Here is a 24,628-nt window from a genome sequence, read left to right on the forward strand (position 1 = left end):
AGGGAAAAAAAATGTTAACCTGGGATTCTATACTCAGTGAAATACCTTTCATTTGGGGATAGAGTTATAATTCTGCATTTTGGATGATAATAGAGAAAGAGGTTTTTTTTTTTTTCTTTCACTTTTATCTTTTTGCCTTTTTAGGGCTGCACCTGAGGCATATGGAGGTTCCCAGGTTAAGGGTTGAATCAGAGCTGTAGCCACTGGCCTATGCCATAGCAACACGGGATCCGAGCCACGTCTGTGACCTACACCACAGCTCACCCACTGAGCGAGGCCAGGGATCAAACCCGAGTCCTCATGGATACTACTTGGGTTCATTAACCACTGAGCCATGAGGGAACTCCCTTTTTTGGGGGGCTTTTAAAAACCATTTTAATCTGTTTATTTTCAATCATTATCAGCTACTGCATATTCTGTCCCTGTAGAATACCACAGAGGAAATCACAAGACTTCATCCAATCAATATGGCAACTTGGAGTGAGCACTTATAGGGAACCCCAATTACAAGGACACACTTGCTAGCCCTTGGCTCAGAGCACAAGCGCCACTGGGGGAAATGCAGGCTCTTGTGCCCACAGCCCACACCTGCTGAATTAGAATCTGCATGTGAGCAAGCCTCCAGAGATGGGTGAGCAGGACCAAGAAAGCAGAGTGCTGCTCTGGACACCCTGGAAGCTGGGGCTGGCATCCAAAGATGTCCAGTCTCTCCATCTCTGCACTGAAACATGACTTCACCCTAATGTCTGACCCCAGAAGTCTGGGCTTTCCCCAGCCCCCATTTCCCCTTCATACTCCCAGTGATGTTGCTTTCCCCTTGGGCTATCGATGCATTCAAGTCTTCCCAGGGTAAAAACACTCAAGACCCACTTCCTCAAAATGAAAGCCCCTGACCACAGCCCCTTGTTTATGCTTTTTCACACACAGGCAGGCTTAGGAAGGAGCTTAACCTTATGAAAAGAGTTGTGTGCCTTTGCTGCACATTTCCACCCTTACATTTTTGTTTTTTTTAAACACAATGAATTTGATTACACTTATATTTGTACAACAATCACAACCCAATTTTAGAGCATTTCCATCCCAAATCCCCAGCCCACCTCCCAACCCCCACCTGTCTCCTTTGGAAACCATAAGTTTTTTAAAGTCTGTGAGTCAGTATCTGTTCTGCAAAGAAGTTCATTCTGTCCTTTTTTTAGATTCCACATGTCAGTGAAAGTTTATGACGTTGGTTTCTTACTAACTTCACTTAACATGATAATTTCTAGGTCCATCCATGTTGCTGCAAATGCTGTTATGTCTTTCCTTATAAAGGTGAGTAATACTCCATTGTGTATATGTACCACATCTTCTTTATCCACTGCTCTGACGATGGACATTTTTTTTTTTTTTTTTGGTCTTTTTGTCTTTTGAGGGCCGCACTTACAGCATACAGAGGTTCCCAGGCTAGGGGTCTAATTGGAGCTGAAGCTGCCGGCCTATGCCACAGCTAGAGCCACACCAGATCCGAGCCGCATCTGTGACCTACACCACAGCTCATGGCAACGCTGGATCCCTAACCCACTGAGCGAGGCCTGGGATCGAAACCACAACCTCATGGTTCCTAGTTGGATTTGTTTCCACTGTGCCATGACGGGAAATCCTCAATGGACATTTAGGTTGTTTCCATGTCTTGACTATTGCAAACAGCTCTGCAATGAACATCGGAGTACATGTGTCCTTTGGAGTCATTGGTTTTCTCTGGATAGATGCCCAGGAGTGGGATTGCTGGATCAAGTGGCAATTTTATGTTTAGTTTGTTGAGGCACCTCCATACTGTTTTCCACAGTGGTTGCACCAATTTACATTCCCACCAACAGTGTAGAAGGGTTTCCTTTTCTCCACACCTTCTCCAGCACTTATTGTTTGTAGACTTTTTGGTGATGGCCATTCTGGCCAGCGTAAGGGGGTACCTCACAGTGGTTTTGATTTGCATTTCAGTGGGATCATTGAACTACATATCCTACTGACCTATCAGAGAAGTCCAAAGTGGAGACCTTGACCTCCTCCACAATACAAATAGCTACTATTTATCCAGTGTCTATTGTGTTCAGGCACAGGTTAACTGCTTTATGTACATTTTTATTTTTTACTTAAATGAGATGCTTTTGCAATTTCCAAGATGTTGCCTTCCGTCTTTAAGCGGCCACCTGTATAGTCCCTCTTTACAGAGAGGATAGGTCTTCAAATCATTCAGAAAAGCCTCCAGGCTCAGGCTCTTAGAATTCTTTGAAACTCCTCAAGTCTCCTCAACACAGTTTCATATAATTCTACAATCCCCAGAGCCACATAAAAATCCAATGAAAAGTGAAAACAAAATGACGATAAAAACTGAGCTACATTCCACAGAGAACATGCCCACATCCTCAATACTTTACTGAACAACCGTAAAATATACTTTTATCAATTATTCGATATTCTCGATGGTCTCATTTTCCAGGGAGGTAATTTGATCTAACAAGGATAATTTCCTTCATAAGAAGACAGTAAAAGACATATCCCAACAATTAGAAAATTCTTCAGCACTCTCGAGACATTTCAATTTCATTACTCCCACTGCCCCTAAGTTGAAAAGAAACTTGGACCAACCTGGGCCCCTTTTCCAAGGACCCAAATCCAGACTATGTCATTATCCCTTTTCTTTATTATGGAAATATGAAAGGTAAATATCTACCACTTCTTAAAATAAAGGTTTATTTGCTATGGTAAGAAAAGCTATATACTTTTGGCAAATGTGCTGTGTGTGGGTCCCCCCACTCCAGCCACCACGACTCTCAGCCAATGAGCCTATGTCCCCAAGAAAAGTGAAGCATGCAGAAGGACACGACCGTGAATGCCTACCACATCCACCAATGCACCTGCAGCTGGGCCACGGGCTCTCAGGTACCACCTGGCCCATGATGTGGAGGGATGGTCCCGGCTCCCACTACAAGTCTTCTTCTCATTGTGCAGTGGATGCTACTGCTGCTTCAGGTCACATGCTTCTGTAACCCCCCACCCCACCCCAGCCACCTCCAGCATCAAATACCCTCTCTCCTTGGGAAAAGTCCCCTCTTATACTATGTGATGATGTCTCCCCCTTGAGACTAATTAAATGGAATGGGGGGGGGTTACCCTGCTTACCTCTGCACCTACAACTTCACATTGCTCCTTTCTCTCACAACAACCAACATTCTCTGAAATATTCCTCACACCGCCCCCACCCCATCTCTCCCGACCATTCCCCTGGAAGACATGTCAGCTGGGATTTCTCTTCAGCCACCCTCTACCTCTGCTCTTGTGAAGGTAACCGTGACCTCTGCTTACAGCATCTGAAGGTCAACTTCAGAACTCCACATCCTTCCATGTGCTCATCAGCGCCCCCTTCTTGAAAAGCTTTTACCACTTGTCTGTTAGAACTACACCCGTCTTGCTGGCCTCTCTCCATCCATGCGATGCCTCTTCCCCACCTCCCCATCCTTCTCAGGGCATAACCCAGGAAGCACCTGTCCTTCTACCACTTCATCCAGCTTCATGGCTTCCAACTTGGTCTATCAATAGTGGTGTGTGTACTTCCAGCCTCATCTTCCCCCTCAAGACCAGACTCATTGCAAGTGGAAGTCTAGTTTACATCCCAGACACAGCAGGCTCAACAGCAAACCTCTGACCAACTTCTCTCCCTTCCCCACCACACCTGTGCCTATCACCCACTCCACATCTCAGTCTCAGCTCATAGCCATCCAACTCTCTTCCCCTAGCTGTTCATGACAAAGACCCCAGCATTGTCATCAATGCTTCCGCTCCCCCCATGCCTCCATCCAACCTGTCATCAGATTGTTAGCTCTGCCTAAGAATCTGTGCTGAGGGCTTCCAGCCACACCTGCCCCCACCCCCCTGGACTGACCCATGGTCACCTCTTGTTTGCACAGGTGCTTAGAGTGTACAAGTAAGAAGAACCGATGCTTCCTACCCACCAGGCATACCCCTCAAGGGCCATTCCACAGTCCCAAGTACAGCTTCCCTAAGGGGAGTGTGTATGAGCCGTACTATGACTTTCCTAGGAAAATATTCCAAAACAGGAACTCTTTCTAATAAACACTGAGTCCACCTTTTATATTGAACCCTGATTTAATGGACTCAGGTTGGTTCACTAATTGACTATTCAAAAGAATAGATGGTGATTGCATCATGATGCCTATGGTGTAGCACCTGAAGCCAGCTTTATTTTATCAGGGTGCTGGTATATCCCCAATCCTCAAGGAAGCAAAGACATGACGGTGTTCTAAAAAGGAGCCCCAAAGTCCACCTCCACTTGTCTGTTCCCAAGGACACTCTAATCAGGTCAGCTATTGTTCTGCTACACTAAAGCAAGATTGCTCAGTTCTATGTGCTGATCCCCACGTCACCACCCTGCACACATCTGGGACACTTTACCTCACTTTCCTGTTTAGCTCTCATCAGCTTCTTTCAGTACCTTTAACTCTTAGATGGTCCCAGACAGGTGATGGCTCTGCCTGAATCGCTGCAGCACTAGGAATTCATACCCTAAAATTTAAAGGCGTAGAACTGGGCTGTGTGGCCGAGAAGGAGAACATGCTTTGATGGCAAGAAAAGGACTGTGATACCTCTGAACCCCTTAGTTTCTGAGGTCACTTTCCATAGTGTCAGAACATCCCATGGCCACAGAGATCCTAAAGTCATAGGAGCCTGTTCTTCCCTCAATTCCTTGAAGTACTCTTAATTAACTGTGATTCTGCACAATCAAACCCTCATTCTCATTTGAGAGCAAGCTGTGCAACCACAAACGGTTGGGCCAATGGCTTTACAAAAGAGACAGGTGCATTCTTTATTTTCTGCTGAGGGAAGGAAAACATAATTTTGCATCCTGTATGCTGTGATGAGCGGGGTTGGACAGATGGTCTTGGGATGGAATACAGTGGGGAAGAAACGTAACTACACGTCACCCCCCAGAATTTAGAGCTTATTCCTCTACTTACGGCACCATGTCATTTTGTGCCAATAAAACCGTTCTCTCCTTGGATTAGTTCCATTGCCCGTGAAATTCACCTAGTAAAATTCACACCTAACTTATAAGAATTAGTGTGAAAACCAAACAGAATAAGACTGGGAAATGTGAGAATCAAAAGGCACAAAGAAATGAATCAAGAATGCTCTCTGCAGCAGAGGGAGGACCTCTTTCTTGTTCCTATGTTCACCCGGACTAGGACTGGGTCTATCTGAGTCCGGGGAGGGACAAGTTCAAGAGCAACAGTGGACGCTCCCCTCAGGGATGGACCCCCGAAGCAGATGGGGTATCAGCTTTCCATGACCCTTAATGCACCCTTCATATGGCCAATGGGGGCGTCAGCTGACAATTTGTTACAGTGGGGATGTTATGAAGTGAAAACATCAGGGAGTTCCCTGCTGGTCTCGTGGTTGGGATTGGGTGCTTTCATTGCTGCAGCCCAGGTTCAATCCCTGGTCTGGGAACTGAGATCCCACACTGCACTGCTGCATGCTGTGGCAGAGGAAGAAAGGAAGAAGGGAGGAAGGAAGGAAGGAAGGAAGGAGAGGGAGGGAGGGAGGAAGCAGGAGGGAGAGAGAAAGGGAAAAAGAAAGAAAAAAGAAAGGGAGAGAGAAATAGAGAAAGAAAGAAGGCAGGAAGAACAAAGTCAGAATTAAAGATGGGAGGTGTATCATCAGCGAGAAGGCCATTCATACACAAAGCCACAACCAAAACAACAGCAGGTGTAACACACATGATTTTTATATCCCTGAGAAGGGAAAAGGATACTTTCTTTTGTGATTTAAGTTTCCATCAATTGTTGAGAAAGGAACATTTAAATGTGGCAAAACATGAATTCTAGGACTACGAAGAAAAACTATCGTAGATAAATCATAGTTCTTAAGATTTTATCGAAGTGGTAAAGCCCAATCGACGTACGCATCCATCACTGAACATAGCACGTTGCGTGAAAGAAAATTTGAGAAATCGTCGCTGATGATCCAGAGGAGGAGCCCTGAAAGATTCCTGATCTAATACGCAACTTCTTCATTTAAAAAACAACCTTATTAACTCTGCCATCAAGCCTAAAAGAGTAGCCATAATAGCCCATCACATAGCCTAATGTGGTAGCCAGGAGAAGGGACAGGTGTGTATTAGATCTGTCTCAATGAATGACTAGCCTTAAAAATACTGAGACAGAGATCAGTCCCTTCAGGATTCAGTCTGTTTCAGCATGATAGTCAGACATTTATTGGAAAATAAAACAGAAAAAAAAAAAATCCCACGGAGATGTAAGAATAATCAAAGCTCCTAAAACTGAACATCAAAGTTGAGTTATTGGGCCATTGGGCTGAGATCTTTCCACAAAATTTCCACTTTAACTGGTCTGTTTTCCCCACCTTTCAAGTTTCAATTAACCTTTCCTGCCAGAACAGAGAACAATTTGTACACATGAGTCCCATTTTAATAAACCAGACGTGGTTCAGAAGCCCTCACTGTTATTTCAGGGAGAACGGCAATTACAGAAGCCTGCTATCACATTTGGAATTCCAGGGAGGAAGGTTTCAAATGACCTTCAATTACATATCTGCCTTCTCGGGGATCAGACATACAACTATCAACTCAGAATCAGTGATGTTACGGGATAATGTGTTTACCAAGCGAGGGCACATCATGATCCTCGGGATTCTAAATATAGCACATTTGAGTTCATCTGGGTTTATGGTTTGTGTACAGAACAGAATACAAAATCAAACAGGGCTGCGCTTGGAAGGACACAGTAGACCCAGAGATGGCCTCACTGCCCCTGTCTTCGCACTAATTCGTCCGTTTTCATTTCTGATGAACCTGCTTTGTTGTGCATCACAAGGAGTCTGAAGCCCTTCTTTTTATCTGCTTGTTGGGACAGACTCAGTCTAGAGTGAGCCGCACTGAGCATGACCCAGCCTGCTGTCTGGAGATCAGGACTCTTCTGCTGGCCTTGAAAAAGTAAAAAGCCACGCTATGACCTGCTGATGAAGGGGTCCCATGGGGAAAGAACCACCAGCCACGTCCAGGAGCTAAGAGTAGATGCTGGGCAAGAGCCATCCACCCTCAAGAAAACAGGTCTGCTGTCCTACAACCACAGGAAATGAATTCTGCAAACAACTGCAATGAGCTAAGGAGATGATTCTCCCACACTCAAGCACCCAGATGAGAATGCAGCCCAGCCAACAGCTTGAATCACAGGCGTGACAGACTCTGGGCAGAGAACGCAGTGGCACTGTGCCCAAACGCCCAACCCACAGAAACCGTGGAATAAGAAATGTGTGTTGCACACATAAGTTTGGGGATAATTTGTCATGCAGCAAGAGGTAAGAGACATAAAGGTACGTTCATTTGAATGCCAGGTAATCATGTTTCTTGGAAAAGCTTGGACTGGATCCCTGAAAAAAAACCTGAAGTTATTTTGGAAAACCTCAAGGATTTCCCTGGAGGGAAAGCAAAAACCATAATTTATGGGCCTCTGTATCATCTCCAACACCCAGAAAGGAGCTGGGTACAAAGGGACCCATGAGGGTTCTTCGTCTATTTGATGTGACACTTCATCATTAGCTTAACGGCATTCGTTGCCGGCAACTGGCCACGGAACTTTGAAGGTCTGCCAGTCCTACATGTTACTTAAAGCACTTTGATGTTCACAATTAAAAAAAGGCTTCCAAAGACTTTGCTGAGCTGACCGTCATCCTCAGGCCTGAGGTGCTTCTGGCCAGAACCGTCATTATGTCAGGGTTTGCACGTCACCTGTATTCCATCCGGTCACAGAATGCCGAGTAAACCTTTTCAGAGCCAAATGAACCTGAGGTCAGGAAGATCATACTGGTCCCATCAGCAGGTGACACGCACGTCCATTCCACCTTTCTAAAACAACACTAGACGTTTTTGGAAAATAGCCCTAGTACACCATGAGCTGTCATAAGTGTCCAAGGGGAGTCCAGCCATGGCAGCACGTGGACACAGGGAGAGGGGGCAGGGACCAAGGTTTAGACCTGGTCCTTCCACCTGGAGTGGGCGGGTGGTGTGCCTTGATCTCTTCTGGACCCCCAGTCCTCCACATGTCCACACGTCCACACACAGCTCTGTGGACTTGCGATGGACCTCACTTAGCTCCGTGATTACTGGGAAGGTCAGGTGGCTTCATGGCTATGGACATATTTTATGCACTAAAACTGAGGGCACTGTTATGATCCCAGCTCCACAGGTGTGGTCTCAGAATGGAATCCGTGTGCCTTCCAAGGTGAAACCCGGCTGTAGGACCACCCCGGCACCCCCTGCACAGGTGGGGGGAGGGGGCACGAGGAGACCACCGTGCCTGCAGAAGCCTCAAGTGTCCCAGCAGCCCCTGTTCCACTCAAGGAAGCTCTGGGATGTCATTTCTACACGAGGCACATGGGCATGTGTTCTGGTCCCCTCCCCTACCACCTCTAGAGAGCTTCTTCGGTTGCCATAGTGAACTCTTATTCTTATGGCCCTCGTGACATCCCGAACCCCTTATGTATACAGGCCACCAGGCGGTCAGCCGGGCTGCTTCACAGCAAGTCCCAGGGTCCCTGGTTTGCCCTGGAGGAGAACCAGCAAAGCCCTCCCCTTCTTTAGCACAATTGATGATTTGGGCAGTGGTCATCCAGGCTAACAACACTCCATCATCGAAGTGAGCACACAGGGAAAGTAAAACACCTTCCATACAGAAAACAAAGGGCAAGCCCTGGCCCAGCATACGGGCAGCCTGAAGGGTGAGGAGTAACAGGAAAAATGTCTGGGACAGCCCGGCACCAGTGAAGTGGGGGGGCTTCTCTCAAAGGCATAAGTTCAACATCATGCAGAAAATCACCCAGAGCAGAGCCACAGTGCAAGATGGCAGGATAGCAACAGCTTGCACTATTTTTTTAAAAGATAATTAAACAAAAAGGTTTTCTGTTTCATGAACCAATAATGGAAGTGGTGGGTGGCCAGGCTTTCAGAAGTCTCAAGGAATTTTTTTAGTGTGCATTCACACACACACACACACACACACACGCAAACACACACCTGCAGTAATAAACTGAACCCCCCAAGCTTAAGAAGAACACAATGCCCTCTTAGGAAAGGAACTCTGGAGCAGAGTCAGGCTGGAGCTGGGTCCTGTGTTCAGGGCCGTCTTACCTCACAGAAGCTCTGGCACTGCTGATTCCGCAGGTCCCAGGACGCCTTGCAGGGCTCCAGGCACTGGGAGAGACCAACAGGGACAGTCCGTCAGTAAACACAGGTAAGAAAGAAGGCAGAAGGCAAGAACTCACCTGTGCACACCTGCGCTTTTCAGAGCCTGCATCTCCGCGTGACCATAGGAAAGCCACGTCATGAGCAGGTCATCTTAACTGCGTGTCACAGAAATCTGTGCCAGAGAAACATTACACCACAGGGACAGCAAAATGCACCTTTCTGAACAATGGAAAGAGAAAAGCGGTACCGTCTGGAGGTGACATATAGGAAAAGCAATGATGTTCAACAGCAATTACAGGAATTTGGATATTTGTTGTTATTGAATAAACAGTCTTTTCTGAAGGTGGCGGGTACAGAGGAATTTTTTTCCCTTACACTGTAAAAATGACTTGATTTAAATGGGCCACACAGGGCTGTTTTTTTTTATCCTCTTCTGTAAAGAACTAAAGTTGTCCTGCATTAAATATATGTGTGTGTGCATGCACACTGTCATTATTATGTCATAATCATTATTAACTCTTCAACTCAGTGACGCCAGCAGTACTGACATTTACCAATTTAATCACTCTATTATAATACACAATAATCCTGAACACAAGATTCTGACGTGAGAGTGTCAGAGTAATTTTGAAAAATAGACATATCTAATTTATTTATGTATGTAGAAATAATACAAATACATAAAGTGTATAAATTATATATGCATACACACAAACACATCCATACATATAATTTATTACCATAAAGCCAGGATCCACTTCATACAAAAACTGCTCAATGCAATGTGGTTAAAAATGTCTCAAAATAAGGATGTAATTCTAGATTTCTCTCGTGGCTTACAGTGAACATGTAAATGATGAAAATGAGCTATGGCATGTATACAGTTGCATTTTCACAACTATCCACATCAGTACATTAAAAAGTCAGTCCAGGAGTTCCCGTCGTGGCGCAGTGGTTAATGAATCCGACTAGGAACCATGAGGTTTCGGGTTCGATCCCTGGCCTCACTCAGTGGCTTAAGGATCTGGTGTTGCCATGAGCTGTGGTGTAGGTTGCAGACAGGGCTCATATCCTGTGTTGCTATGGCTGTGGTGCAGGCTGGCAGTCGTAGCTCCAATCTGACCCCTAGTCTGGGAACCTCCATATGCCGTAGGTGCGGCCCTAAAAAGGCAAAATAAAAATAAATTTAATTTTAAAACCATTAGTCCCATGGGAGGTCCAAGATTCCAAATAACCATATTCCCGATTCCTGACACCTTGTGGAATACAAATACCTTATAGAAAATAGTATCTTACAAAAATGGGCATATTTCTTTTGGTGTAAAAAATTTTAATTGAAGTACAGTTGATTTACATTGTTGTGTTAGTTTCAGGTGTAGAGCACAGTGACTCAGTCATACAGATACATTTCTGAAATGCCAGCGGCAATAAGACAAACCCTAACTTGTCTGCTCGTTAATCCAGAATCCCTGTCCAGTCCAGCACTGGTATATGCAACCCATTTAAAGTTTTCTTTTAATGGCATGTTTGCCTCATTTCCAATAGCCACTAATCAGTAGCATCTACAGATACATCTCAGCGTTTTCCTTAGATAATCCTCCGTGAAAACTATCTGACAAGAACAGCCTACATAGAGACAAGGGAGTAAACCTTGGCAGGATACGTGTGCCAAAGTTCTGTTTCTTTATGGTGCTGTTGGGCCAGGTAAAATGATGTCAACAAAAGCCAAAGAGGAAAAACAAACAAAAAAAAATGATGGCCATTTCTCCTTTTCAAACACAAAGAAAAAACATCCCATTTCTCAAGTAATCATTCTAAAAAGTTTTTTTTCTAAAAGACTAGCCCCGAAACTCTCTTTCATGAGAGAAGGGAAATAAAAATACAAGCAGACATTTGCCACTGTGAGTGGCATGATTATATGTTGCCTCAAACTACAAAAACCCAGGAATCAAAGTTCATATTTCAGCAAGTGTTTTAGGCTTTCAAGGTTGATCTTCAAGGTTGAAATCCTCCTAGGCTACTGCTTCAAGGTCAATGAAGAAAACCTCAAATTTCAGATCCTTTTTAAAAAGGTGACGTGGTATATGCACATGGATCATAATTTGGAATGTGGAAGTCAATTCTTGTATTTAATCTAGAAAGATCTGTTCACAAGATCGCTTGCTCGGATAATAATTCTATATTAAATTCATGTTTGACATGTATAAACACATCTTGATAACGGCCTACGTAATAGTAACATGTCTACATAATAGTCTTCTGGAATGTACGACTCATGGCCACGGAGACATCATGACACTTACTACAATACACTTTGCATGCAGCCGTAACTCAAAAAAAAAACCTTCTGGAGACTCACAGACATGGAGAACAGATGTGTGGCTGCCAACGGGGAGGGAAGGAAGTGGGATGGATGGGGAGTTTGGGGTTCACAGATGAAAACTATGACATTTAGGATGGGTCAGCAATGAGGTCCTGCTGTACCGCCCAGGGAAATATATCCAATCTCCTGGGACAGACCAGGATGGAACATTAAGAAAGAGAATGTGTATATACATATGCATGACTGAAGCACTTTGCTGTTCAGCAGAAACTGGCACAACACTGTAAATCAACTATAACTCATATATATATGTGGCCAAAAAAACACCTGTTGAGTAAATTTATTGAGAAATGTATTTTTTATAATGATTTTTTTCCATTATAGTGGGTTTACCGTGTTCTGTCAATATTCTGCTGTACAGCAAGGTGACCCAGTTACACATACATGTATACATTCTTTTTCTCACATTATATGCTCCATCACAAGTGACCAGACATAGTTCCCAGTGCGACACAGCAGAATCTCATTGCTTATCCATTCCAAAGGCAATTGTTTGCATCTATGAACCCCAGATTCCCAGTCCATCCCACTCCCTCCTCCTCCTTCCTCCCCTTTGGCAACCACAAGTCTGTTCTCCATATCCGTGACTGTCTTTTCTGTGGAAAGGTTCATTTGTGCCGTCTATTGGATTCCAGATATAAGTGAGAAATTTAAATGTTATCAGCAGGATCGAGGACCAAGCAAATCATGAGTGAGAGTGAAGGACGGGAAGAATGGAAAGTGGAGAGCTGAGCCCGGCTCCAGGGAACGACTGCTCTTCACTGCCTCCTGATTCTTGTCCAGAACTGCCTGGCACTCACACTTCACAGAGAAGCCAAGGATGCAGAATTTACATAAATCTTTCCCACAGTGAAATAGAGGGCACAATGTTTTATGGGTCTTTTTTATTGTAATTTATTTAGAGTATAAGGTACTAGGTAAATTATTCTCATTGCTCTAAGTGATTCTGAAATGGAAGTGATTTTGCACTCCCAGGGGACAGCTAGCAATAGCTGGAGATCTTTTCAGTTGTTACAGCTAAGGGGAGGTACTAGCTTCTTGTGCACAGAGGCCAGGGATGCTCCTTAAACATTCTATGATGTAAAGGATAACCTCCCACCAAAAAAAAAAAAAAAAAAATCTGATTCTAGATGTTGACAGTGCCAAGGATGAGAATTTTTTTTTTTTTTTTTTTGTCTTTTGTTGTTGTTGCTATCTCTTGGGCCGCTTCCGCGGCATATGGAGGTTCCCAGGCTAGGGGTGGAATCGGAGCTGTAGCCACCAGCCTATGCCAGAGCCACAGCAACGCGGGATCCGAGCCGCGTCTGCAACCTACACCACAGCTCACGGCAACGCCGGATCGTTAACCCACTGAGCAAGGGCAGGGACCGAACCCGCAACCTCATGGTTCCTAGTCGGATTCGTTAACCACTGCGCCACGACGGGAACTCCAAGGATGAGAATTTTTAAACCACATGCAAAAGAATTACAGCAATTCATGGTAACAGAGTTGCTCTGGAAAGACAACTTCCCTAGGTTGGGTGACTCGATGGTACTCAGGATTATGACCTGTAATCACAGCACAATTTCTGTATATTTTGACCACATTCATCCCTCTAAACCATGATTTTTGAAGATGTCAGGTCACTCACTCACATCTTATACAATTACTCAATAATTATCAAGTTAAAACCAACATATATGGTTTTACATTCAAAACATCTGGTCAACCAGCAAATCTTGTTCGACCTCGTCTAAATTGCTTCCAGTGAAGCTGGTCTCTTTTCTATTACCCCACACCCAAGATCCTCTCTAATTCCACGCTGTTACGGTATTTCTGCCTTAAAGGGAAGCTCATCTGACCTTCCCCACTTAGGTCAAGGGCTGCTTCCAACCCTCCATTTCTGGCCATCACTGTCTACACAGCCCACACTGATGTCCACTCCCTGCAATCATGCAGCACGCAGTTTCCCCAACAATTCTCACATTTTTGACTGATTTGGGGAGTCCATGCCTTGAAGTTCCATTCCCTCTAATTCCTCCTCAGGAGGCCCTGTGTCTCTGAACCCTCACAAGGGGTAAGGGATTGAGCATGCACACAAGCGAACAGAGTCTAGAACAGAGTCGAAGGAACAAGCCACATGCACCATGGGATGTAAAGCCTTGGTTGGAGCCCTATTTCAGTCACATGCCTAATCAATAGCTGAGCAGATCCCATTAATTGTGTAGCCTCACTTTGCTAATTTAAATATGAGATTACAACCATCCATGTGACCTTGTTAAACTATTCCTGAACGTGAACGTGCCAGAGCCTTTACAGATTCACGGAGCACATTTAAAAGGAGTGGTTCAGTGGAGCCTCAGAACAAACAAATCAACAGAGGTATGTAAAATGAGGTACTATTATTCTTACATTTTAGAGAGAGGCAACTTGCAGTTGAGAGAGGTTGAGGCCACAAAACAAGAGACTGTGGTTGAGCCTGTGGGAATGAGAATTTGGAGCCATGCTCTGGCACATTGCTCAAAGGAATGTTATTTCCATTATAAAGCACTGCCCTATTTATGCCACATGCTACAAGGGCTTAATGAGATGATATATGTGAAAGGGACTTGGAACCTCAAAAGTACTTTGCAAGTCGATGAGATCACTAAATCGTTATGATCCCAAGGAGGAGTCAGTTCCAGAATGCCCTAAGGTGCTACAAATGCCAAGGTATTTGTGTACATCACAAAGAGACCCAACTCTTAGGAGCCAAAAGTGCTGATAGAGAGGGAAGTTATGGACATTACTGCCTTGCTGAACTGCCATCTGGACAGTGTAGCACAAGGTTCCACACCTTACAACCAAAAACTTTCACGAAAGTAGAGCAGAGGAAATTACCTTACCCAAATGGCCATCGCAAAAAATGTGGAGGCAAAAAAAAGGTTCCTATATAATTCAGATGTTCTCAATGTCCATGAATTTGTTTCTGTTCCACAGACAGGTTCATTTGCGCCGTATTTTAGATTCCACGCCTATGTGGTATCATATGCTATTTGACAGAACCCTGTAACTCAACTCTCATAAAAACATTTTTTAAAATAAAATTAGTGTAATGACTAAAAAGGTAGGATTTGCATCTGGCATTTTGCTCTTTGTTTTCTATACAGCTTTAAAAAAAATTCAACTGCTCACACATACCCAATCATCAAGGAAAAAGAACCCATCGTTATATTATGCTAAAGAGAGAGAACCCATGTTAAAACAAAGCATTCTATACATGGCAACCTCTTCAGATTACCATCTGCTAAGTCAACAAATACAGGTTCACATTCCCTATGGGAAAAGTAAAAGGACTTATCTACGCAGTAAGCCTGGGGGAAGGGGAGCTGGTCATAATTTGTTCTGCCCTGAGGTGGTCTATAATCTCCATGGGAGACATGCATGGAAATAAATCAGTCTATAGCAACCTAGCATACAATTCGTGATGGAAGAACGTTCTGGGAGAAACTAAAGAAGTGACATGTGGTTCCTATCGGAGAACTGGAGGGCTCCCAACTAAATCAGAGTTGAGGGCTCATGATTTAGTCTACAAGGATGAGGAGGACGTGGGCAGTTGTACGTAGGTTTGGGGCCTGAACAGTATTGTAAATATGTGCAGGGTGAGAGCTGAAAGGGCAGGAGATGCAATAAAACACGAGGCTAGGAAGATGGCCCTTGGAATCCAATGAGGAGCCACTGACACTCAAAACAGAGTGGTTTGTCCCACTTTGGGTTTAAAAATGATGTGAGCGTTAGAACAGGAGATGGATCCCAGAGGCCAGCTACGCAGCAAACAAAATCAGAGCAAAAGTTTTGACGTCTTCCAAATCTCTCCACCACTTCCAGTGTTGATGCCCCATTTGGATGGCAGGGTACTTGGATGAAAGGAAAAGAAAAAGAAACCTATGAAAGGCAACGGGGGAGAAGTGTGAACAGGAAAACACCAAACTTTCTACTCCACAGGAAGGCAACGGGTGGTATCCATAAGGAGGGCGCAAGAGAAACAAACCTGGGCAAAGGGGCAGACTTAAGCCTTTAATGTGATGAGTTTGAGGTGTCTAGTGGCTATACATGAAGGGGTGCTTGCCACGCTCTTGGAGTGTGGATGTGGATATGGAGTTCTGGAGAAAGGGTAAAGCTAATGATGAGTATTGATGAATTTCTTTCCTCTTACTCTATGGATCATTCATGCATTCACTCATTTCTTGCACAAAACACGTGCAGAATTCTATCACCACCGTGTCATGCTGAGTGATGGGACTGCTAAATTTATGAACCACATTCACAGACACATACACACACACACAGACACACACACACACACCCCTGCCTTCTACTTCTTCAGTCTAGAGATATAAACAAGGCATGTTCATTTAGAAGCAAAAGTTCAAATGCATGTCAAAAAGGAAGCAGAGAAACTATGAAGACTGGGAGGTCAAGAATTTGGGAGCTGGGATCCACAAAAGCTAGAATGGCAACTCTCAGAAGGTCTCACCATTCAGCAAAATGCTTCTGTGTTATCTGCCTTGTTCCATCCTTTGGCAGTTGTGCATGAAGACACTGATACATGAGGAGGCATGAAAACGAAGAGACTGGCACATACTTGTAGGCAGAAAGAAAGGATCTGGTGGAGAGGATCTGACTGAAGATGTAGCAGACACAGGAGACGATCCGTAGACCAAGGTCCCAGAGAACGGTAGTGGATACAACATGAAAACATAGAATTTTAGAAAGGCAAGGAATCATTCAACCCAACCCTACACCTTCCAGACTTGGGACCTAAAACATCTTCACAGGAGCAAGGGCTGGGTAGCAGGTTTTAGGTCCATGGCCCCATCTGATGGGACACAGGCCATGCAATTCGCCACTGAGCTTAGAGGATGGAAGAATTTGGATGCAGAGACACAGGACAATGGATGTGAGAAGCACATGTGTCCAGGTACAGTTCTGGTGGCTGAGCTGGAGAGGTTGTGAGTGGACAGGTGGACCACACAGATGAGGACACAGGAACTGATGATTCCAGCCAGAGTGGAGGTTTCTGATACAGAAAGGGGGGGTATCTGGCCAAGAGGGGTCTTTCCCAATAAAAATTTTAATGACGACATCTTTAAATGCCTACCTGGCATAGGTGCTCAGTAGATCTGGTTCCCTTCCATTTCTAGAGAACCAATAATGAGAATTTATTTCAGGTCTTTCCTATTTCCCTGTTTCCCTAATATCTATCCTCTTTCTTTTCTTTCTTTCTTTCTTTTTTTTTTTCCTTGCTTTTTAAGGACGCACATGGAAGTTCCCAGGCTAGGGGTCAAATCAGAGCTACAGCTCATGGCCAATGCCACAGCCATAGCAACTCGGTATCCAAGCTTCATCTGTGACTTACATCACAGCTCATGGTAATGCCAGATCCCTGACCCACTGAGCAAGGCCAGGGATCAAATCCACATCCTCATGGATACTAGTCAGATTCGTTTCCACTGTGCCACCATGGGAGCTCCCTTTTTCATTTTAGTTAAAGAAGAAAATAAAATTTCTTTTAATTCTAGCCTCCCACGTGTGTTCCACTAATTGTTTTAAAAGTGCCAAATCATTGGCTCAAATGCCAACAGTTATGGTTGGGTGGTGTGGCATTGTTCTTGTGTGTGTGGCCAAGAGGTAAAATCCAAAGGAAAAATCTGAGTTAAAAACAGACCTATTGTACAGCACTGGGAACTATACCCAGGATCTCGTAAGAACCTGTAATGGAAAAGAATCTGAAACACACACACACACACACACACCCACACACACACCCACACACCCACACAGTAATGAACCACTTTGCTGTATACCTGAAGCTAATACAACATTGTAAATTAACTGTACTTTGATAAAAAAGGAATCTTAAAAAAAGACGAATCTGAGACTAATGCACTGTACATTTTATAGGACATATGGTATACTTTCATACAAAAAAAATTTTCTTGAATAATAAAAAATCAAATAGTGATTTATATTTAATTTTTGTCTGGATGGTTGCCTATGTAAAGAATAAATGTGAAGTTCCACCATAAAAAAAAAATCCACTTTTCATTTCAGACGGGTATAACCTTATATAGCATACAATAATGATATCAACAGACATTTCCAAGTTTTCTAAATTAATGGCACCAAGTTTCTCTGGGAAACCGTAGATCTGTTTTTTAGATGGAAGTGCCTCTTTTTTTTTTTTCCAATATATTTCCTAAAATATGTTCACCATACTGGTTTTAGAAGTATTCGTGGACTCTCTCCAGCTCTAAATTGGTATAGAAATTGCTACAATCCTGTATGTCGAAAAGTGTACTGTATCTTGCCAAAAATAATGAAATCTTTTGGCAGTCAGCCCGTGGAAGCACAGTTGAACAATCACCAGAGCCTAAACCACAGAGGATTAGCACGCCAGCCCGGCACAGCAATGTCACGCCCCAGACATCTCCCATCCCAAGTCCACTTTCTCTGGAACACTCGAAGGACAGCTACTCTCCATCATGATGCTCACCAAGAAATCTGGGTCCCGGGTGATCACAACCACTTCTCCCAACGAAGGGAAGTCTAACATCAAGAGCTCTTTCTGTTTCGGGCAAGGTGTTTAGAAACAAACAAGTAAAATGGGGAAAAGAAATGTATCAAGACAGTGGCGACCCGAAAACTGCCCTCTCCCTGTAATGCTCTTGTGAACTATGTCGTTATGTCTATCACTAAGTCTCTTGAAACAGATCCGTCAGGGAACTCTGTTCCGTGGAAAACCAAGCACACTTTCTTAGCACTCCGATGTATTTTCCACCTGATCTTCTATCTATGGCATTTGGGCAAAATACGGACGTTTCAAACGATAGCCGGTGTTTAATTAATTCCCAAATTAAAAAGCTATTATGTATACCTGTAACTTCTGTGCTATTGTAGCTCAACTATAGTTCAATTCAAATTTAATAAAAATTTTTTTCAAAATAAAGGTAACAAGAATGAAGAGAAAGCGACAACTTTACATTGGAGAAACCTAAAGGTAACACTTCAATGAAGTGACAAAGAAAGATCTCAGAGAACGAGGAAATAAATCCACCTGGTGCCCTCTCGATGTGATGCACTGAAAAACGCGGCATAACCAGCACCGAACAGGACCCTGCCGAAGGGCAGAACTTGAATGGAACCAAAAGGAGATATCAGGCCAATCCAGAATGAGGTGCATTCTACGAAGTCATGATCTTCTAATCTCTAAAAACACCAATGTCATGAGAGGCACAGAAGGGCTAAGGATTGCTTCTGGACCAAAGGAGACGAAAAATATGTGACAGTTAAATACACAGCATGCTGATGGGCTGGTTCCTGAATCAGAGAACAGCATACTGGACAGGACACTATTGGCACTGTTAGTGAAAATTTAAATGCAGACCCAATATGAGATCACAGCATTACATCCATGTGCAATTCCCTGAATTTGGTAACTCCACAACTGTTATTTAAGAGATGCATGCTGAAACACTTAGGGGTAAAAAGTCATGATGCCTGCAACTTATTTTCAAATGGTTGGGAAAAAATAACAACTGTAAGTACACATATACATCTATATCTATCTTTATCCATCTCTATTCATCTGTCTATTATCTATCTCATCTATCTTCTATTTATCTTCTTTCTGTATATTATCTATCCATCCATTCATCGAGAAGGTGATAAAGCAAATAAATTAACAATTGGTGATGAGGTGAGCAACTAGAAACCAGGGACCAAACAGGACACACCATCTGTTTTTACAAATAAAATGTATCAGAACACAGCCACACCCAGTCCTGAATGTATTGTCTGTGATTGCTTTTGTGTTACAATAGCTGAGCTGAAGAGTTGCAACAGTTTGCATGGCCAAGAAAGGCAGCATTACTTACCAGTCTGTATCAGAATGTTGGTTGGCTGTACCTTGATTTAGATGAAAGGTATATGGAAGTTGCCTTATTCTGCTAACTTTTCCGAAGTGTTTTAAATCAAGTTAAAAATTAACACAGATTCTGCTGTTTAGCACAGGGAACTGTATTTCGTCACTTGTGATGGAACATGATGGAGAATAATATGAGAAAAAGAATGCATATATGCCTATGTATCACTGGGTCCCTTTGCTGTACAGCAGAAATGGACAGAACATTAATTAAATATAAAATAAATAACAGAAGAATTAACACATGAAGGAATCTTAAAATTACTGAAAATCTCCAATTTTCTTCAGCAGGCATCACGGAAATCTACCATGGACATAGATCTATGGGCAAAAAGCTATTTTAAAAATAGTGAAGTGGGAGTTCTCATGGTGGCTCAGTGGTGATGAAACTGACTAGTATCCATGAGGGCGCGGGTTTGATCCCTAGTCTGGCTCAGTGGGTTAAGGATGCAGCATTGCCACAAGCTGTGGTATATAGGTCACAGATGCAGCTCGGATCTGGCATTGCTGTGGTTATGGCGTCGGCCAGCAGCTGTAGCTTCCATTCAACCCTTAGCCTGGGAACTTCCATATGCTATGGGTGTGGCCCTAAAAAGACAAAAGCAAAAAAAAAGTGAAGTGGCTATTAACAAGCTGTGAGAAGAGATGCAGATTTAGAGCCAACTGCAGGTTTAGAGCCAACTGCCTGAGATCTGAAACCTCATACTGGCTGGAGGGCAGGACTTGCCACACACTGGTTAACAAGAATCTTCTAGGCTTTGCAAAGTGGGCTCTAACAGGTTCTACAAACAGGTGGTTTAACCACAGCCAAGGGACCCTAATAGGGAGGCCAGGGCAGCCCCACTTGTCCTGGATTCCCAAGGTGGGTGGGTGACAACCCTAACCAGCCAGACTCTTTGTCCAGGTTTCTAATTACAAGAACAGGAAACGAGTTCACTCAGCCCTGGGGCCCAATTTTGTTCTGAAAATGCCCCTCCCTCCTTTGTACTTTTAAAGAAACCCTTCCCACAACATCAAAGCAAAATGTGTTTCACAATGAAAACAGGAAATGAGCACAAGGGCTGTTGCAAACCTTTCACAGCAGGTCCTGCACAATGAGCGGCTTTCCGCAGCATTTGCACATGCTGCCTAAATTCATTCATAAATTCTCAACTCGGCAGAACCAGCCCATCTCTTAGCATAAGTCCAACAAGGAAGAACAGATAGTGGTGTTTGGCCCGGGCAGGGAAGTAAAGGCAGGGTGGGTTCTCTTTCCTCACACGAGGCATCATACACCCTAACGGGAACATTTTCCTGAAGACACTTGAGAATGGTCCTTTATGGGAAATGTACTGCAGAAGCACAGCGGCCGATCAAGGGGTAGATAGGACAAGACAGATGCCCTCTGGGAAAATAAAAAAATGTCTATCTCATCAGAGTGCTCCGACAATCATCAATGGCTAGCAAGCACTGCCTGTGTGTCATTTCACTGCCAGAAAGTGTAACACTCACCTTCTACTTTGTATTATATATATATTTCCATTTCCAGTGTTTTTTTTTTAAATGATTTTTATTTTTTCCGCTCTAGGTGGTTGACAGTGTTCTGTCAATTTTCTACTGTACAGCAAAGAGACCTGTCACCCATACATATATATATTCTTTTTCTCACATTATCCTCCATCACACTCCATCATAAGTGACTGGATGTAGTTCCCAGGGCTGCACAGCAGGATCTCATTGCTGATCCATTCCAAAGGCAATAATTTGCATTTACGAACCCCAGATTCACAGTCCACCCCACTCCCCACCCCCACTTGGCAACATAAGTCTGTTCTCCAAGTCCATGAGTTTCTTTTCTGTAGAAAGGTTCATTTGTGCCCTATATTAGATTCTAGATATGTGCATTATATTTTGCAAGCTTTCAAGACAACCACTCACCTTTCTCCAATATCGACTGCCAGGTGATCAGAGCAACTCAGGAAACCCATCATCACCATTAAGCTGATTTGAGAGACTGAGTTAAGAATGCTCTCCTGCTTTCATTCCGCCAGGCTCTGCGCAGCTCAACAGAAACCCCCGGTCACGGCGTCCGGCGGGCTTAAACAGCCAGGACTGCTTAAGCCGGACTTTAATCCTCACAGCATGCTTTTGACACGGCCGAGGCCCAGGTTAAGGAATGCCTCCCTGACACGCCACACACTGAATGGAGATTAAGAGTTCCCTGCCTTCATGCCACATTCAAACGCGTAGGCACATCCGCCGTGGGTCCTTATCTCTGTATATGTTTTTTCCCTACCCATTTCCCTAACAACACACAATCCCTAAGGAACCGTGTCAATTGTACTCCCAAGCTGGGTGGCCCGGTGTCCTTTTTCCCTGAGTGATGGGCCTTCTAAAACGATGCCGACGCCACAGGAGTCATTAGAGTTTGCCATTGAGCCCCGTACTAAATCTCATGGAGCTACCTTCGAGCTGATCTTCTTTATAATAAGTGCTCTGGGTTCATAAGACTGTTTATATTGGCAATAAAAACAGCTGAGGCGGATGTACACTGCGGCTAATTATTTCCGAGACATTGGATCTATTTGTCTGAGAGGTGAGTGACAGCAGCAGGTAGTAACTGTAAAACTCGGGATAAACTCGTTGGTACAGTTGGACAAATCATCAGGGGTGTCAACACTAATCCTTTTCAGAGAGAAGCAGCTTGTTACACTGACAGCTTAATATGTATCTGTGTGGTTCAGCTGTCAGGCCCCAGGAAGGCATGGTGTGCTCCTGAAAGGACGGGGGAGCTTAGAGGGACTTTCATGTTTCCTGCCTCCTGTGCCAGATCCAATCACCCGGCTTTGCCGGCAGTCAAGGGTGTTGAGGACATTAGGGCATCCGTGAAGAAACCCATTCAAGTGGGCGTCCTGGGGTAGATCTGCTCAGAACCAAACGAGTGGAGATATTCATCAATTTCCGGAAGCTGCAAACCCTGGGAAGGAGGATATATGCCATGGATAGGACACCCTACTTCTGTAAAAAGTATTTGGCTTTTAACTCAAACTCGGAACTTGCACAATCTCACTTGGATATTTAATTTTGCTCTCTCTTTACCCCCCAAAAGAGTGATACTGAGGTTCTTGAGTCCAGTGGAGTTCTATCACAATAAAATCACAATTAAAGCTATGGTGAGCCCCATCACAACTAGCAGCAGGTGCAATCTTAGTAAGTTGGGTTCAGCACAAAGATAGGTTTAACCATCCGGATTTTGCACAAGGTCTAGAAGAGACTCCTGTACACTGTAGCCAATGCAGACATGGGTTTCTTTGCTCATTTCCCAGCATAACTCTTCTAGAAACACCTAACTGAAGGACCAACCAAAGAAGTCCTCCGGTGGTTCTGCATGTCACACCTCAGCTAAGTCAAGCCCGCTCGGTGAACTCCAGACTACCTCTCCTGACTCCTCTACCTACTCGCTCATCAGCTGCTTGCGGGACAAGAAAATGAAGGCATCTGGCAACACCCTGCACGGTATGACCCAACCTAAGGCAACAGTGGAAATGCCGTGTAGACACACGGTCCAATATGGTAGCCATCAGCTGTGGGAGGTGACTGAGGACTTGAGATACAGCCAATGTTCTGAAAAATGAAACATTTTACTTTTTAATTTTTTTTAGGGCCGCACCTGCAAGCATATGGAAGTTACCAGGCTAGGGGTCAAATTGGAGCTGCAGCCGCCAGCTGCTGGCCTACACCACAGCCAGATCCAAGCCGCATCTGCGACCTATGCCACAGTTTGCAGCAACAGCAGATCTTCTGCCCACTGAGTGAGGCCAGGGATCAACCCCGTATCCTCACGGATACTAGTCAGGTTTTTAACCCCCTGAGCCACAATGGGAATTCCCTCATTTTACTTAATTTTAATTCAATTAACTTTGCAGCGCCATATGTGGCCAGTGATAACCTCATCGGAGAGGACCAGTTAAGAGTGTTCAAAGAAAGTGCAAGAGTGCTCACGCCACATCCATCACGCACACCTTCTGGGGGGAAGGGAAATAAAAATGATGTTTCCGAAATGACCTTATCACTGAAGAGTCTGCTTGTCACTTGGCCATGCTAATCACCGTACCCAAGCAACCTCTGAAGGCGGAGGTGAGGTAGTTGTTTTCTTGCCTGTCCCATGTGCTCTGCATTTCTGCTGGTGAGAAATGGTGAGCCACCGCGGACGTGTGAAGATGTTCTATTGTAACCCTCAAGTCCCCACTCCTCGTCCTCCTGGATGTCCCGAGAGACTTCACTGGGGAAGATGCTTAGCTCCGAGACTGCTATTCCAGAGAGGCCACAGAACGAGCACGAGGGCCAGCTCCCGGCTGCTCTGAAGTCACTTCTGGAGGTTTGGCATAGAGCCGTTCCTTCAACACTCCCCATCATTTTCTTTTATTTTTTATTTATTTTATTTTGCTTTTTAGGGCCGCACTCACGGCATATGGAGGTTTCCAGACTAGGCGTTGAAGTGGAGCTGTAGCTGCCAGCCTACACCACAGCAACACTGGATCCTTAACCCACTGAGCGAGGCCAGGGATCAAACCCACAACCTCATGGTTCTTAGTTGGATTCGTTTCTGCTGTGCCATGACGAGAACTCCCAATCATTTTAGAAGCACTACATTCCCTGTGTTAGATTCCTTCCAGTTTATATACCTAGAGTGGTGTGTTTCCTTCATTGCCATTAGCTGACACAAGTGACCAAGATGATAGAGGTGCATTCAAATGTAACCCCTATACCATCAAAAATGCAAAGAACATAGAGCCACGGCTGCCCTGATTGTCTATGGTGTCGCTCATGTTAATTCACCAACTCCGCCTTCTCTTTGTCATCTCCCTGCCTGCCCTGTTGAGCCACATCTATGAGTCCAACGCTCTGAGAGACTTTGTGGAGTTCATGGACACAGAAGACCGTCAGCCTGCTTCAACCCCAAGTGCGATGGGGGACAAAACTAATCACGCCAGGAGCACACGTGGGCTCAATGCCATGAACACAGAACAGAGAAAAGCATAGACAGGGACGACCTAATGCTGG

At 44.4% G+C, this 24,628-nt stretch overlaps 1 protein-coding gene across 1 annotated transcript in view; it reads right to left on the minus strand.

Moving 5' to 3' along the window:
* LOC100154011 (anosmin-1) overlaps nt 1–24,628 on the minus strand; it is a 201,311-nt gene that overhangs the window by 80,693 nt on the left and 95,990 nt on the right. The window contains exon 3 of the mRNA XM_085008999.1: nt 9,203–9,265. Coding sequence (XP_084865125.1) covers nt 9,203–9,265 — 63 coding nt within the window. The remainder of the gene's footprint in view (nt 1–9,202; nt 9,266–24,628) is intronic.

The sequence above is a fragment of the Sus scrofa genome, chromosome Y (genome assembly GCF_054392235.1).
Source record: "Sus scrofa isolate SSC_HxYL_T2T_F1_AM1 chromosome Y, Sscrofa_HxYL_maternal_Yorkshire_Landrace_v2.0, whole genome shotgun sequence".
Classification (NCBI taxonomy): domain Eukaryota; kingdom Metazoa; phylum Chordata; class Mammalia; order Artiodactyla; family Suidae; genus Sus; species Sus scrofa.